At 39.7% G+C, this 15423-nt stretch overlaps 1 protein-coding gene across 1 annotated transcript; it reads right to left on the reverse strand.

Moving 5' to 3' along the window:
• LOC107633024 lies at positions 13705 to 14232 on the reverse strand. The gene has a single exon (XM_016336658.1). It carries the CDS (start codon positions 14230 to 14232, stop codon positions 13705 to 13707), a length of 528 nt encoding a protein of 175 aa, XP_016192144.1.

The following is a 15423-nucleotide window of genomic DNA, read 5'->3' on the forward strand; positions in this document are numbered from 1 at the left end:
TTTACTCTTGAGCATTCCAACTCAAGGTTCTCCTTTCAATCAACTCCCAATCAAGTTATGGATCTACTCGCTCATTATAAATGTAAACTTCACAAAATAAGAAAGGGAAATAAAGGAAGACATGATAAATAATAATCAAAAAGACCAATTAAGAATAAAAATAGTTCTTGTATTAATAAATTCTAAAAATAATCCAATAGTAATTTTGAACAAATTAAGGATATGAAAGAGTAAGTGACAAGTAAGGAAAACAAACTAGAATGATGAAGTCTTGGCGGAGGTAATAACTCTTCTCAATATCCCAATCCAAAAAGCAATAAAAACAAAATCCTAAGAACTATGAATGTGTAGAGAGAAAACCTAGAGGAGGAGTAAAGTCAAATCTAAAACTAAAAATTATGCCGAATGAATCTCTCTCCTTGGTCTCTGCATGTTCTCTGGCTCTAATCTGCTTTTCTGGGCCGAAAACTAGGTCAAAACATGGCCCAAAATCGCCCCCAGCGAATTCTACAAATTTTGCAGATCGCGCATGTCATGCGATCGCGTCATCCAGCGTTTTGCCTTGCCACGCGTGCGCGTCGTCCACGCATTCGCGTCACTTGTGCGGTTTCCAATCCATGCGTTCGCGTCTGGCACGCGAGCGTGTCACTGTAATTTTCTCTATTTCGCGCGGTCGCGTGAGCCATGCGCTCGCGTCACTTCTCGCTAGTCATCTCCTCAATTTCTTGTGTTCCTTCCATTTTTGCAAGCCTCCTCTCCAATTTCCAAGTCATTCATGCCCTATAAAGCCTGAAACAGTTAACACACGGATCACGACATCGAATGGAATAAAAGAGAATTAAAATACATAATTAAAAGTCTCTAGGAAGCAAGTTTTCAACCATGGAGTAATTTTGGGAAGGAATTGTAAATACATGCTAATCATATGAATAAGTGGGTAAAGATTTGATAAAACCACACAATTAAACACAATATAAATCATAAAATAATGGTTTATCAACCTCCCCACACTTAAACATTAGCATGTCCTCATGCTTAGTTGAAGGAGATAAAATAAATGAGTAGGAACATGTAAAACTCATGCAATGCAATGCAATGCAACCTATACATATGAATGCAACTATATGATTCTTGTCCACTTGGTTAAAAGTAAGTAAGCTCTTCAAGACAATCACAAATCAAATTCCACTAATTCAATTCTTATACAATAAGAACAGATAAAAATGCAAGAAGGTAGCTCATGAAAGCAGGGAACATAGAATTTAAGCATTGAACCCTCACTGATGATGTATGTACACTCTAGTCTCTCAAGTGTATAGGGTAATCACTCTACTCCTCTCTAATCATGCTTTCTAAAATTTGTTCTACACCTAACCAATCAACAACATTTAATGTACCAATGCAAACATCATGAGGTCTTTTCAAGGTTGTAATGGGGCCAAGGTTGTAAGGGTACATATATGGCTAAGTAAGCTTATAAATTGAATCTTTAATTAACCTAAGCTTTCACCTAACACGTATATATTCTATATAATTTAAATTTCGTACCTAGCTACCCAAAATTTTCCTTTCACATTCCATACTCATGTATCACCTTTATTTTAATTTTATCATATATGCATTGATCTTTGAATTTTGACTTAGCATTAAGGTAATTTTGTCCCCTTATTTATTTATTGAATGTGTTTTTTTTCTTGAACATGAAAATAAACATAGCTTATCAATGCACATGGATTTTTAATTTCTATAGTTTCACATGAGTAGGTACCCAAATTCCCATTATATTATCATGACACATTCCCTTATTATCTTTTGTTCCCACAATCTTCCCATACTCAATTAACACACAATTCTATCTCAAGCTAACCAAAGATTCAATTGGGATATATAATTATTTTACCGCTTAAGGTTAGTAATGTGGTAAAATACAGAACAAATAGGATTTAAAGGCTCAAAGTGGCTAACAAAGGTAACTTAAGGGGTAGGCTTAATTGGGATAAGTGAGCTAAACAAATAATGGCCTCAATCATATGCAAGCATATAAATATATTAAACATTGGACATATAGGATGAAACAAAATATAGATTACAATCATAGAGAAGTAAACACACAAGAATAAAATATTTATGGTTAAATAATGTAACCATGTAACTAAGCTCAAATCTTACGGGTTGTATGTTTTTAGCTTTTCAAACTATGTTCCAAATACAACTCCAAGCAAATTTTAACATAAAAGTTTTGATTAAAATTTGTGAAATTTTTTTAAAAAAAATAGGGTCTTAGAAGAAACTTATTATCTTTCAATCAAGTAGAAAATACATGCAACTAACCTATTACTATGCAATTTATCCTATTTTACAAAAGAAAACTAACTAAATATCCTATTTTATTGGTGTTAAGGAAGAGAAATTACCTCCAGAAGTCAGGTACTGACCGACCTCTCCACACTTAAGGTTTTGCACCATCCTCGGTGCCATCTGTCAGGAACAAAGGTGGGCTGGTAGCAGTATCTCCACAATCGGGACCGTCATGGCTCCCTGTGCTGGTAAAGGAAGTGGAGTCCGGGGTGTCTGGGTCTTTGTAGTTTCCCATAAGTAGCTCCTTGAGGTATGTGAATCGGCGCTCGTTACTGCGCTCTCTTAGCTTTGCTTTGTGTTCCTGCCGATCTAACCTTTCAAGTATCTGATGGAGCAGTTGGTTTGTTGTAGGTGCTTGTGGTGTTGAAGGAGGAATGTCTCCAGCTAGTTCAGTAGGTTGGCTTGTAGTGGCTGCTGGAGGTCTGATATATTTCCCGTTAGGGACGTATTGATCATCCCGTGGAAGCATGGCTTTGGTATCCCTAGCTTTGTAGGAGACTCTGGCTGCTGAGACGAGATCTGAAACCAAGGCGAAAAAAGATAAGTTGCCCGCAATTTGTACATGTCCCATGGCAGTCCGGATGTGTCTTGGTAGGTTTAGAGGCTGGTCTGTAAGGATGCACCATAGTAAAACAGCCATGTCTGCAGTGAAGGAGGACTTGTGGGTGCTCGGAAAGACATAATGAGACATGATCTGTGCCCATACGCGAGCCTCCAAGGTAAGTGCAGAAGCCGATATTCCCTTAGGTCGGGAATGATGGTATCCGTAGATCCATCTGCTGCCAGGTTGTGTGATAACTCTGAGAACAGCGTCCCAGTCAAATTGGTACATCTGGCGCTTGAGTACGGCCTCTTGAAATGCGTCCAGTCCTTCTAGAGTAGGGGAAGATCTAGAGCTCGTTGAATGGCCACTTCTGTAATAGGGACTTGCTTCTGACGGACATAGACAGACTGCAGGGTTGGCAGGTGGAAATTAGAGTAGAACTCGACTACCCAGGAGAGATTAACCTGCCGTGGCTGTCTCTGTAGGAATCCCCATTGTCGTCGCTCATTTTGCGGCTCAACAAATTCAGCAATATGGGTCAGGGGTATAAGAAGGTATTCGTTGTTGTAACTCCTTTCTGCCAGGATGGGGAACATCTGCTCACAGTAGCGGTTGGTAAATCGCGCAGTGTCCTTTGCTGGGAAGGCTTTCTCTTTTTCATCAACCTTTATAATCCTCTTAATTCTGTTTGTTGAGGGCTTAACAACAGTTGAAGATGGCTCTTCCACTAATGCTCTTTTTGTTCCTCTTCTTGCTGGTGGTTTGGGAGTAGCTTTTTCTTTTCCTTTCTTGGTGGCCATCCTAAAAGAAAGAAAAGAGAAAGTATGTTAAAATTCAAGGGTTAGAGCAAGGAAGAGAACGGGAAAGGTGGTAATCAATGCACAATAAAGATGAATGATGTCAACACATGGTCATGACTACATGTGAAAAATCATCAATGGAAATATAGCAAGTGCATATGATGACAATTAAATGCAAGGTGTTTATTGGCATGCCGGCAAAGGCATGAGTAGCATAGATCAAGCATTTAATGTCCAAGTTAGATTACCAAGCCTTTCAAACTAATAACCTATTTGTAATAACAATTATATTAAATAATATAATATAAAAAGGGTTTTGTGAAAAGCAAGTATTTAGATTAGAAGAATAAAAGAAATCTTAAAAATAGTGCACAATGCCATACGGGCGTTTTCACAAACACATGGTATGCATGGTAAAGAAGCTATTGAAAGTATTAGATTGAAAATGCAAGCAATCCTTAAAAATTGATATATAATTGTCAAGCAATTTTCGTAACAATACACAAGCAAATCATAATAAATAATAATGACCCTAATAAATTTTCAACACCAATTAAAAGAAAAAAGAAAGAAAAAGAAAACATGGATAATGAGAATAAAAAGAAAAAGAAAAGAAGAAGAAAACATAAAACCAAGAAGAAGAATAGAAAAGTAAGGAGGGAAGAAGAAAAGAAAAACCTTGATAATGGTGGTGAGAAAGAGAAAGTAGAAAGTGAGAAAGAAGGAAGAAGAAAGAAAAAAAAGTGGGAAAGAAATAAGGAGGGGAAAAGAAAAAGTAGGATTTGGGGAAGAGAAAGATAAGATAGTTTGGCAGAGATGGATATGTTGTGCGGCGCAAGCGACGCGGACGCGTGGTGTACGCGTTCGCGCGAATGGCGCTTATATGAGTCGACGCGGACGCGTCGGTCACGCGGACGCGTGACTCGTTCTGTGCTACTGGCGCAAGGGCAGCCTCGGGCTCGCACAACTCTCTGTTCGAAACTCATTGTTGCCAAATTTCAGGGTCACGCGTTCGCGTGGTGGACGCGATCGCGTGAATGGCCAAGATTGGAATACGACGTGGACGCGTGGGGTACGCGTTCACGTGGTAGGGCTTGTGCGTCTAGCGCCATTCCAGCCCCACTCCATCACAACTTGCTGCCATGCACCCTTTCTTACGTCGAATTTCAGGGCACGCGTTCGCGTGGTTGACGCGGACGCGTGGGAGGCATTTTACCCACATGACGCGGACGCGTCGATGACACAGTCGCGTGGATCAAATTGTGCCAAAGGCACGCCTCCAGCCACGCTCTCGCGTGACTTTCTGTTAAGTTTGCTTTTTCTTCCCAGGGCCAATACGACGCAGACGCGTCGGTGACGCTGTCGCGTCGCATGCCGCTTTCCTCCTCTCTCTTTGCTTTTTTTATTATTATTATGCAATTATGCAAATGAAGATGCAAACTATATGTGCTAATAATGAGAAGAGTTATTGAAAGAGAAAACTAAGAAGAAAGAAAGGAATGATCATACTATGGTGGGTTGTCTCCCACCCAACACTTTGCTTTAATGTCCTTAAGTTGGACGCTCCACTAGCTCAGTCTTCTGCTGTGGGTGGATCCTACAAGAGGAAGATTTCTAACTCCTTGTTTTTTGTCGCCTTCTCACCATGATATAGCTTTAAGCGATGTCCATTAACTTTGATGAATTCAGAGCATGAAGGATGACTCAGGTGGAAAACTCCGTATGGCTCAGCCTTCTCTACTCTATATGGACCTTCCCATCTTGATCTCAACTTGCCTGGCATGAGCCTCAGTCTAGAGTTGTAAAGGAGGACTAAGTCCCCAGGTTGGAACTCTCTCCTCTTGATGTGCTTATCATGCACATCCTTCATCTTTTCCTTGTACAGCCTTGAGTTCTCATAAGCTTCTAGGCGAAGGCTTTCTAATTCTTGCAGTTGCAACTTCCTTTCAGCTCCGGCTTTCTCAAATCCCATGTTGCACTCCTTTACTGCCCAAAAGGGTTTGTGCTCTACCTTAACTGGGAGGTGACAGGCTTTTCCATAAACTAAGCGGAAGGGACTCATCCCAATGGGTGTCTTGTATGCTGTTCTGTATGCCCAGAGTGCATCTTGTAGCCTGGTGCTCCAGTCTCTTCTATGAGGTTTGACTATCTTCTGCAATATACGCTTTATCTCTCTGTTTGACACCTCAGCTTGCCTATTAGTCTGAGGATGGTAAGTTGTTTCCACTTTATGAATTATCCCATGCTTCTTCAGTAATCCTGTTAGTCTCTTGTTACAAAAATGGGTGCCTTGATCGCTCACGATTGCTTGTGGTGATCCAAAGCGACAAATAATATGGTTTCTAACAAAGGAAATAACAGTGTTAGCGTCATCAGTGCGGGTAGGAATTGCTTCCACCCATTTAGAAACGTAATCTACAGCTAACAATATATAAAAATAACCATTAGAATTTGGAAATGGACCCATGAAGTCAATGCCCCAAACATCAAAAATTTCACAGAAAAGCATAATCTGTTGAGGCATCTCATCCCTCTTGGATATATTACCAAACCTTTGGCATGGGGAACAAGATTTACAAAATTCAGTAGCGTCTTTAAAAAGAGTAGGCCACCAGAATCCACAGTCTAAAATTTTTCTAGCTGTTCTTTGAGGGCCAAAATGTCCTCCACTCTCAGATGAGTGGCAGGTCTCTAAAATGGACTGGAATTCTGATTGAGACACACATCGTCTAATCACCTGGTCAGTGCCACATCTCCATAAATATGGGTCATCCCATATATAATATTTGGACTCGCTTTTCAGCTTGTCTCTTTGATGCTTAGTAAAGTTTGGAGGAAAATTGCGGATGACTAGATAATTAGCTACAGGCGCATACCAAGGGACTACTTCAGATACTGCTTGTAAGTTGTCGAACGGGAAATTATCATTTATAGGAGTGGAGGTATCCCTAATGTTCTCAAGGCGACTCAAGTGGTCTGCCACTAGATTCTGGTTACCACTCCTATCCTTAATTTCTAAATCAAATTCTTGTAGTAGCAGTATCCAACGTATAAGCCTTGGTTTGGACTCCTTTTTAGCTAATAAATACTTTAGAGCTGCGTGGTCTGAGTACACTACTACTTTAGTACCAAGTAAATAGGCTCGGAATTTATCCAGAGCAAAAACAATAGCAAGAAGCTCTTTCTCAGTAGTAGTGTAATTAGACTGAGCAGCGTCTAAAGTCTTAGACGCATAAGCAATTACAAAATGATCCTTACCTTCACGCTGAGCCAGCGCCGCTCCTACTGCATGGTTGGAGGTGTCGCACATAATTTCAAATGGCTTGCTCTAGTCTGGTCCTCTCACAATTGAAGCTTGAGTCAAGGTGGTCTTCAGCTTATCAAACGCTTGTTTGCAATCCTCACTGAACTCGAACTCAATATCTTTCTGCAGTAGTCTGAATAAGGGTAGTGCTACCTTACTAAAGTCCTTAATGAATCTCCGGTAAAAACCTGCATGGCCAAGGAACGAACGGACTTCCCTCACAGAGGAGGGTTAAGGTAAACTAGAAATAACATCCACCTTTGCTGGATCTACAGAAATGCCAGTATTAGACACAACATGTCCTAGTACAATCCCTTGTTTTACCATAAAGTGACATTTTTCAAAATTCAATATAAGGTTTGTACTAACACATCTATCTAACACTTTAGATAAACTATCTAAGCAAAGGCTAAATGAATCACCATAAATGCTAAAATCATCCATAAAAACCTCCATACAGTTCTCAATAAGGTCAGAGAAAAGACTCATCATGCACCTTTGGAAAGTAGCTGGTGCATTGCATAAGCCAAAGGGCATTCTCTTATAAGCATAAGTTCCAAAAGGACATGTAAAAGTAGTTTTTTCTTGATCTTCAGGAGCTATATGAATTTGAAAATAGCCTGTATAACCATCTAAAAAGCAATAATAGGATTTACCTGACAAGCGATCAAGCATCTGATCAATGAATGGCAAGGGGTAATGATCCTTGCGAGTGGCTTGGTTGAGACGCCTATAGTCAATGCAAACTCTCCATGAATTCTGCATTCTAGTTGTCAGAAGCTCTCCATGCTCATTTCTTACTGTTGTGATTCCAGACTTCTTGGGCACTACTTGTACTGGACTGACCCATTCACTATCTGAGATGGGGTAAATGATATCTGCCTCAAGTAGCCTGGTCACTTCTTTCTTGACAACTTCTAAGATGGTGGGATTCAGTCTTCTTTGAGGTTGACGGACAGGCTTTTCTCCCTCTTCTAAGAATATTCTATGCTCACAAACCTGAGGGTTGATGCCTACTATATCCGCTAGGCTCCATCCAATTGCTTTCTTGTGTTTTCTCAGCACACTGAGTAGCTATTCTTCTTGTTGAGAAGTGAGCTCCCTTACAATGATAACTGGAAACTTCTGCTCGTCCTCAAGGTAAGCATACTTGAGGTATGAAGGGAGGGGTTTTAATTCTAATTTCTGCTCATGGCCAGGCTCTAGATCATCCGGAGCTGGTGATAATGGTGAAGTGCTCTCATTGTCCTCTGAGAATGTCCCCACACTTGGACCTTGTCCTATGTACTTCTCTTCTAATTCCTCCTGGTGAACTTCAGCCACGGTTTCATCTATGATGTCACACTCGGAGATAGAATGATCATCCAGAGGGTGCTTCATAGCTTCATTTAAGCTGAATTTCACTATTCTGCCATCTATTTCAAAAGAATAAGTTCCAGAAAATGCGTCCAGCTTGAACTTTGAAGTCTTCAGGAATGGTCTTCCAAGCAGGATTGACGATGGCCTTCCTGAGTCATTAGGGGACATTTCCAGGATATAGAAGTCAATGGGAAATATGAGCCCCTTAATGCTCACTAATACATCTTCAGCAATTCCAACCACTGTAATAATACTTTTATCTGCTAACACAAAACGAGCTACCAACATTTTTAAGGGAGGGAGCCTCAAAGTATCATATATAGACAAAGGCATTATACTAACACATGCTCCTAAATCACACATGCAGTCAGAAAATATCATACCTCCAATAGTACAATTAACCATACATGGACCTGGATCACTACACTTTTCAGGTATACCTCCCATTAAAGCAGATATAGAACTATCTAAAGGAATAGTTTCTAATTCATTAATTTTGTCTTTATGTATACATAGATCTTTTAGAAACTTTGCGTATTTAGGTACTTGCTGAATAACATCAAAAAGGGGAACAATTACCTCAACCTTTTTGAATATTTCTACTATTTTGGGATCAAGTTCCATTTGCTTTCTGGGCTTCCTTGCAATTTGTGGAAATGGAATAGAGAGGGCATTTTCTGCAACGTCTGCAACCTTTGGTGCTTCTTTCTGTGGTTGAGCTATCCTCTGTTCTTCTTCTTCAACCATGTCTTGTATGTCCTCTTCCTCTTCAGCATCCTCTACTTCCACCACCTCTTCAGCTGAGGCGTGTTCTGGTGGGTTTGGCTTCTCCTGATTCCTCTCTTACAGTGTGATTCCGGACCTTAGGGTGATGGCATTGATGCCACCCTTTGGATTGGGTAAGGGTTGAGAAGGAATTCCACTAGAGCTTGTATGTTGAGTGTTTGAAGTATTGGATGATCCCATCTGAGAGATGAGAGCTTGTATAGCGAATGTTAGACCGTTAAGTGAACTTTCCACGTTCTTTTGTCCTTACGCAACGGATTGAAACACCTCGTCATTCAGAGAGGAATTAGAATAAGTGATCTGAGGAACTTGTTGTTGGTTGTGTTGTGGTCCTTGGGATTGCCTCAGGTGAGGTGCTCTGTAAGGCTGGTTATGGTTCTGATGCATGTTGTTGTTATTATTCTACCTCTGATTTCCCTGATTGTCTCTGCCTCCTCTGTTATTGTTGTCCCTCCAGCCCTGGTTAGAATTATCTCTCCAACCTTGGTTGGAATTGTCCTGCCATCCATGGTTGTAGCTGCCACCTTGATTGTATCCTTGATTGGGGTGGTTATAAAATTTATGAGTGGCTGCTACAGTATTGTCTTCCTGTTGGAGCTGCGAACATTCATCAGTATAATGACTATAATCAGTATAGATTCCGCACACTCTCTGTGGGACTAACTGTTAGCTTTGCTGTGGTGGAGAAGGTTGAGCTTGCTGAGCTTGTTGTTGACTCAACTGCATCTGCCTGAGTAAGTTGGTCATTTCACATATACTCTGAGTCAGAGCAGTAGTCTCTTTGCTAGAAGATACCTTTGCAACTGCTTTTGACCAGCTTTGTTTCTGCCTGTGATTCTGAGTAGATTCAGCTAAGTCGCTGATCAATTTCCATGCCTCATCAGTGGTCTTGTACTTTTTCATAGACCCATTGCTAGCACTTTCCAATGTGGTCTTATCTTGAGGCCTCATGCCCTGTGTGACGTAGCCGAACAACACTATCTTGTCAATCATATGGTGGGGGCATGCTTCCAGAAGATTGTTGAAGCGCTCCCAGTATTCGTAGAGAGTCTCGGATTCATCCTGAACAATCATGGAAATGTCCTTCCTCAGTTTATCAGTAACTTCAGCTGGAAAGAATTTTTCCAAAAATTCTCTTCTGAGCGTATCCCAGTTAGAAACAGTTGCTGCGGGTTGAGTGTAGTACCACTCTCTCGCTTTTCCCTCAAGAGAGAATGGGAAAGCTTTTAACAAAATAGAAGTTTCATCTGCACCATCACGCCTGATAGTAGAACAGGCTGCCTGAAAATCCCTAAGGTGCTTAATAGGCTCTTGAGCAGGTAAGCCATGAAACTTAGGCATCAAGTTGAGTAGTGCAGTCTTGAGTTTAAAATCTACAGCCATCGCTGGGTGATGCGCTTGATACGGTTGCAGTGTAAAATCAGGGGGCTCCAGCCTCCTGGATAGTAACTCTCCTAGGTGCTGCCATGTCACCTACACGTAAATCAACCGAATCAGTATAAAGGGAGCTTGTTTCTTCCTCAAGTGATGTTTCATATTCTCCCTCGGAGAGGACTAACCGACGCCGAGCTTGCCTTATATGTGAAATAGTTCTTTCAATCTCAGGATCAACTACTGGCAAGCTTGGATCAGGAAGTGAACGCGTCATTTAATGAAAGAAACATGCAGCTCATAGTAGCAAAATAAAATAAAATACAAATAAATAAATTCCAATCAATAACTTAGCACTCTATTGCAACTCCCCGGCAACGACGCCAAAAAATTGACATGGCGGAAATTAGCGGATTAAGAAATTAATATAAGAGACACGTTGCAAGTACAGTTCTTAACCAACAAAAATCCGCTTATCAATTTAGAAGGGTTGTCACAAAATTAGAATTAAAATATTGGGAGTATGAATCCCAGGTCGTCTCCCAACGAGTTGCAGAAAGATGTGCTATTTTATTAATCAGATGTTTTCAAAAATGGTTTTGAGTTGATAAACAGGAAATTAAATCAGAGAATTTATGTAATTTAAATAAAAATCTTGACCAGGAGTAGATTAGTCGGAAAGCCTATCCTTGTTGGAGTTCTCCCAAGATTAATTGATAATTGAAGGTTGTTCTGCTTAGTTATCCTTTACCAGGTAGAGAAAAGTCAAGCAAGTTGGAATTCTATTTCTATTCACAAGTTCTAATCCTCTCCCTTGGGAAGGATTAGTGTCAGTGACTAGAGGACGATCCAACAATAAACCCAATTACAACTTTACTCTTGAGCATTCCAACTCAAGGTTCTCCTTTCAATCAACTCCCAATCAAGTTATGGAACTACTCGCTCATTATAAATGTAAACTTCACAAAATAAGAAAGGGAAATAAAGGAAGACATGATAAATAATAATCAAAAAGACCAATTAAGAATAAAAATAGTTCTTGGATTATTAAATTCTAAAAATAATCCAATAGTAATTTTGAACAAATTAAGGATATGAAAGAGTAAGTGACAAGTAAGGAAAACAAACTAGAATGATGAAGTCTTGGCAGAGGTAATAAATCTTCTCAATATCCCAATCCAAAAAGCAATAAAAACAAAATCCTAAGAACTATGAATGTGTAGAGAGGAAACCTAGAGGAGGAGTAAAGTCAGATCTAAAACTAAAAATTATGCCGAATGAATCTCTCTCCTTGGTCTCTGCATGTTCCCTGGCTCTAATCTGCTTTTCTGGGCCGAAAACTAGGTCAAAACATGGCCCAAAATCGCCCCCAGCGAATTCTGTAAATTCTGCAGATCGCGCATGTCATGCGATCGCGTCATCCACGCGTTCGCGTCATCCAGCGTTTTGCCTTGCCACGCGTGCGCGTCGTCCACGCATTCGCGTCACTTGTGCGGTTTCCAATCCATGCGTTCGCGTATGGCATGTGAGTGCGTCACTGCAATTTCCTCTATTTCACGCGGTTGCGTGAGCCATGCACCCGCGTCACTTCTCGCTGGTCAGCTCCTCAATTTCTTGTGTTTCTTCCAGTTTTGCAAGCCTCCTCTCCAATTTCTAAGTCATTCATGCCCTATAAAGCCTGAAACACTTAACACACGGATCACGGCATCGAATGGAATAAAAGAGAATTAAAATACATAATTAAAAGTCTCTAGGAAGCAAGTTTTCAACCATGGAGTAATTTTGGGAAGGAATTGTAAATACATGCTAATCATATGAATAAGTGGGTAAAGATTTGATAAAACCACACAATTAAACACAATATAAACCATAAAATAATGGTTTATCAGTAATCACCAAGGGTCGTTCTCACATTATTATTCTTCTTCTTTGCCATTCTTTCTACCTCTTCTAGCCCTTGATTTCTTCCTTATTTGTGTGGGGATCTTCTCAATTTCAGGATCAAAGAGATTGCAATCTTTTTTTTCTTTCATGCACAAAAACAGAACAAAAAAAAAAAGAAATCAAACTTCTGTGTGGAATATTTCTACCTCTTCTAACCCTTGATTTCTTCCTTATTTGTGTGGGTATCTTCTCAATTTTAGGATAAAAAAGATTGCAATCTTTTTTTTCTTTCATGCACAAAAACAAAACAAAAAAAAAGAAATCAAACTACTGTGTGGAATAAAGACGAAAAAGAAGAATAAAGAAAAAAAGAATTAAATAGAATAATAAAAATAAAATAAAATAAAATAGGATCTAAATTAGTGATTCAACCAGATGTATGTTGTCAATCTTAATTAAAACCCCACAACGACGCCAAAAACTTGATGAGCTAAAATTGATATGCTCAGATATTGGCAAGTGCACCAAATCGCTCCAAGTAATACCATGGTGAGTGGATATCATTCGTACAAGGATTAATGGATTTAATCAAATAATGTCTAATTGAATATCTAATTAGATCAATCAAACCTTGGCAAGAGGATTGTGAATCTTGAAGTAGAAGCAAACAATAGTACAAAAGTGTGTTGAAATTAAACAAGAGAAAGTTTATGGATTTAGGAAAGTAATTAATGAATGAGATATTAAAGGTTTCGAAGATGTTTAACTCTGACAAAAAGTAATGCTTATGTTTTCCTACTTTGACTCATGCAAAAATCTTTTCACAATAAATTATTTATAATCAAATTCCAATTCCTTGAAAATTTAATTTCTCTTAACTTAATTAATCGTCTATTTCTTAGTCAACTAATTAAGAGAATGAATTCAATTTAAAGCCACAAAACTTTTAAAATACTATTCCTAGTCAAGTTAAAAATCATGAGAAAGAATTTCAAGCTAATTTTGATATTAAATTTTCAAAGTAATGAAAGCATCTAAGACAGAATTAGAATATTTTCTAATACTTTTAACCATTAAAGATGAAGAACGAGACTCAATCTTAAAAAAATAGAAAAATATGAATCAAAATAAAGAAAACATTCCATATGCTCACTTCAGGAACTTGTCTGCAATCTCTAGTGAGATCCTTGTAGGCTGCACCTCGTGGATCTCCAGCTTCTTCATCACAGAGAGAGGCATCAGTTTTATGCTTGATCCAAGGTCGCATAGTCCTTCTCAAATGTAATGGTCCCTATAGTTCAGGGAATCAGGAAGCTTCTGGGATCTGGCATTTTTTGAGGTAGCTTCTTTTGCACTAATGCACTGCACCCCTTGGTCAGCACCACAGTTTCATCTCCCCTCAGGGCTGTCTTCTCAGAAATTACACTTTTTAAATAGGCCATATAGGGGAGTTTCTTTTGCAACACCTCAACAAAAGAAATATTTACTTGTAACTTCTTGAGGTGTACCAAGAATTGAGCAATTTGTTCATCCTCACTCTCCTTTTGCACGTTTAGGGGGTGTTGTGCTTCAAGCTCCTTCATCTTTACAGGGTCGTGTACAAGTGCACTCCCAGTCTCAACTTGAGCCTTGTTCTCCTTTAAATCCTCAGCAGCATTCTCTTCCTTGGATTCGGCCTCCTTATCCATATTGAGAGCCTTAAACTCTTCTCTCAGATTTACTTCTGTGTTGTTTAGAAGAGTGTTGGGAGGTCTCTCAGGTATCCTATTGCTCAACTGATTCACTTGTATCTCCAAGTTTCGAATTGAGGACCGAGTCTCTGCCATAAAACTATCAGTGGTCTTGGAGAGGTTAGAAACTATTGTGGCTAAGTTAGAGAGGCTTTGCTGAGGTGTCTCTATCTGCTACTAAGAGAGTTGGAACTGTCTGTTGTTGAACCTATTTTGATTGGTTCCATCCTGATTATTGTTGAAGCCTTGTTGAGGCCTCTGCTGATCTCTCCACCCAAAGTTAAGGTGATTCTTCCATCTCTGATTAAAAGTATTTGCATAAGGATTATTATTGGGATTTCTGAAGAAATTCTCCATGTAATTTACTTCCTTTATGGTGGTCTGAGTCATGTCACCGACATCTCCTTCATAGGGTGCATCTTGAGTGTTAATAGTTGAAACTTGCATCCCACTTAAGTGTTGGGAGATCATGCTAATTTGCTGGAACATAAGCTTATTTTGAGCCAAAATGGAATCTAGTGTGTCCACCTCCATAACTCCTCTCTTCTGAGTAGACCCAGTGTTCAGAGGGTTCCTCTCAGAAGTATACATGTATTGGTTGTTGGCAACCATCTCAATGAGCTCATGTGCTTCCTCAGGCATCTTCTTCATGTGTAGTGATCCGCTTCCAGAATGATCCAGTGACATCTTGGCCATCTCAGAGAGGCCATTATAAAAGATCTCTAACATGGTCCAATCTGAGATTATGTCGGGAGGGCATCTCCTAATCAGCTTTCTGTACCTCTCCCAGGCCTCATAGAGGGATTCTCCCTCTTTTTGTCTAAATGTCTAGACTTCCACTCTAAGCTTACTTAGATTCTGGGGTGGAAAGAACTTGGATAGAAATCCAGTGACCACCTTGTCCCATGTGTCCAAGCTCTCCTTAGGATGAGAATCCAGCCATAACTTTTCTTTGTCCCTTACAGCAAAAGGAAAAAGTATAAGCTTGTAAACCTCTGGATTCACTCCATTCGTCTTAACAGTATCACAGATCTACAGAAAATCAGATATGAACTTGTTGGGGTCCTCCTGTGGGAGTCCATAAAATTAACAATTCTGTTACACTAGAGTGACCAGTTGAGGCTTCAGCTCGAAATTGTTGGCACCAATGGCAGGTAGTGATATGTTGCACCCATATAAATAAGCAGTAGGTGCAGTGTATGAGCCAAGAACCTTCCTTACTTCCTCTCCAGCGTTTGGATTGTTAGCTGCCATAGTGGTCTTTTTAATTTCCTTCTCAAAAGTTTT

The sequence above is a fragment of the Arachis ipaensis genome, chromosome B03 (genome assembly GCF_000816755.2).
Source record: "Arachis ipaensis cultivar K30076 chromosome B03, Araip1.1, whole genome shotgun sequence".
Classification (NCBI taxonomy): Eukaryota; Viridiplantae; Streptophyta; class Magnoliopsida; order Fabales; family Fabaceae; genus Arachis; species Arachis ipaensis.

Coding starts and splice junctions, on each gene's coding strand:
- LOC107633024 (XM_016336658.1), bottom strand. CDS start 14,232: ATGGCAGAGACTCGGTCCTCAATTCGAAACTTGGAGATACAAGTGAAT.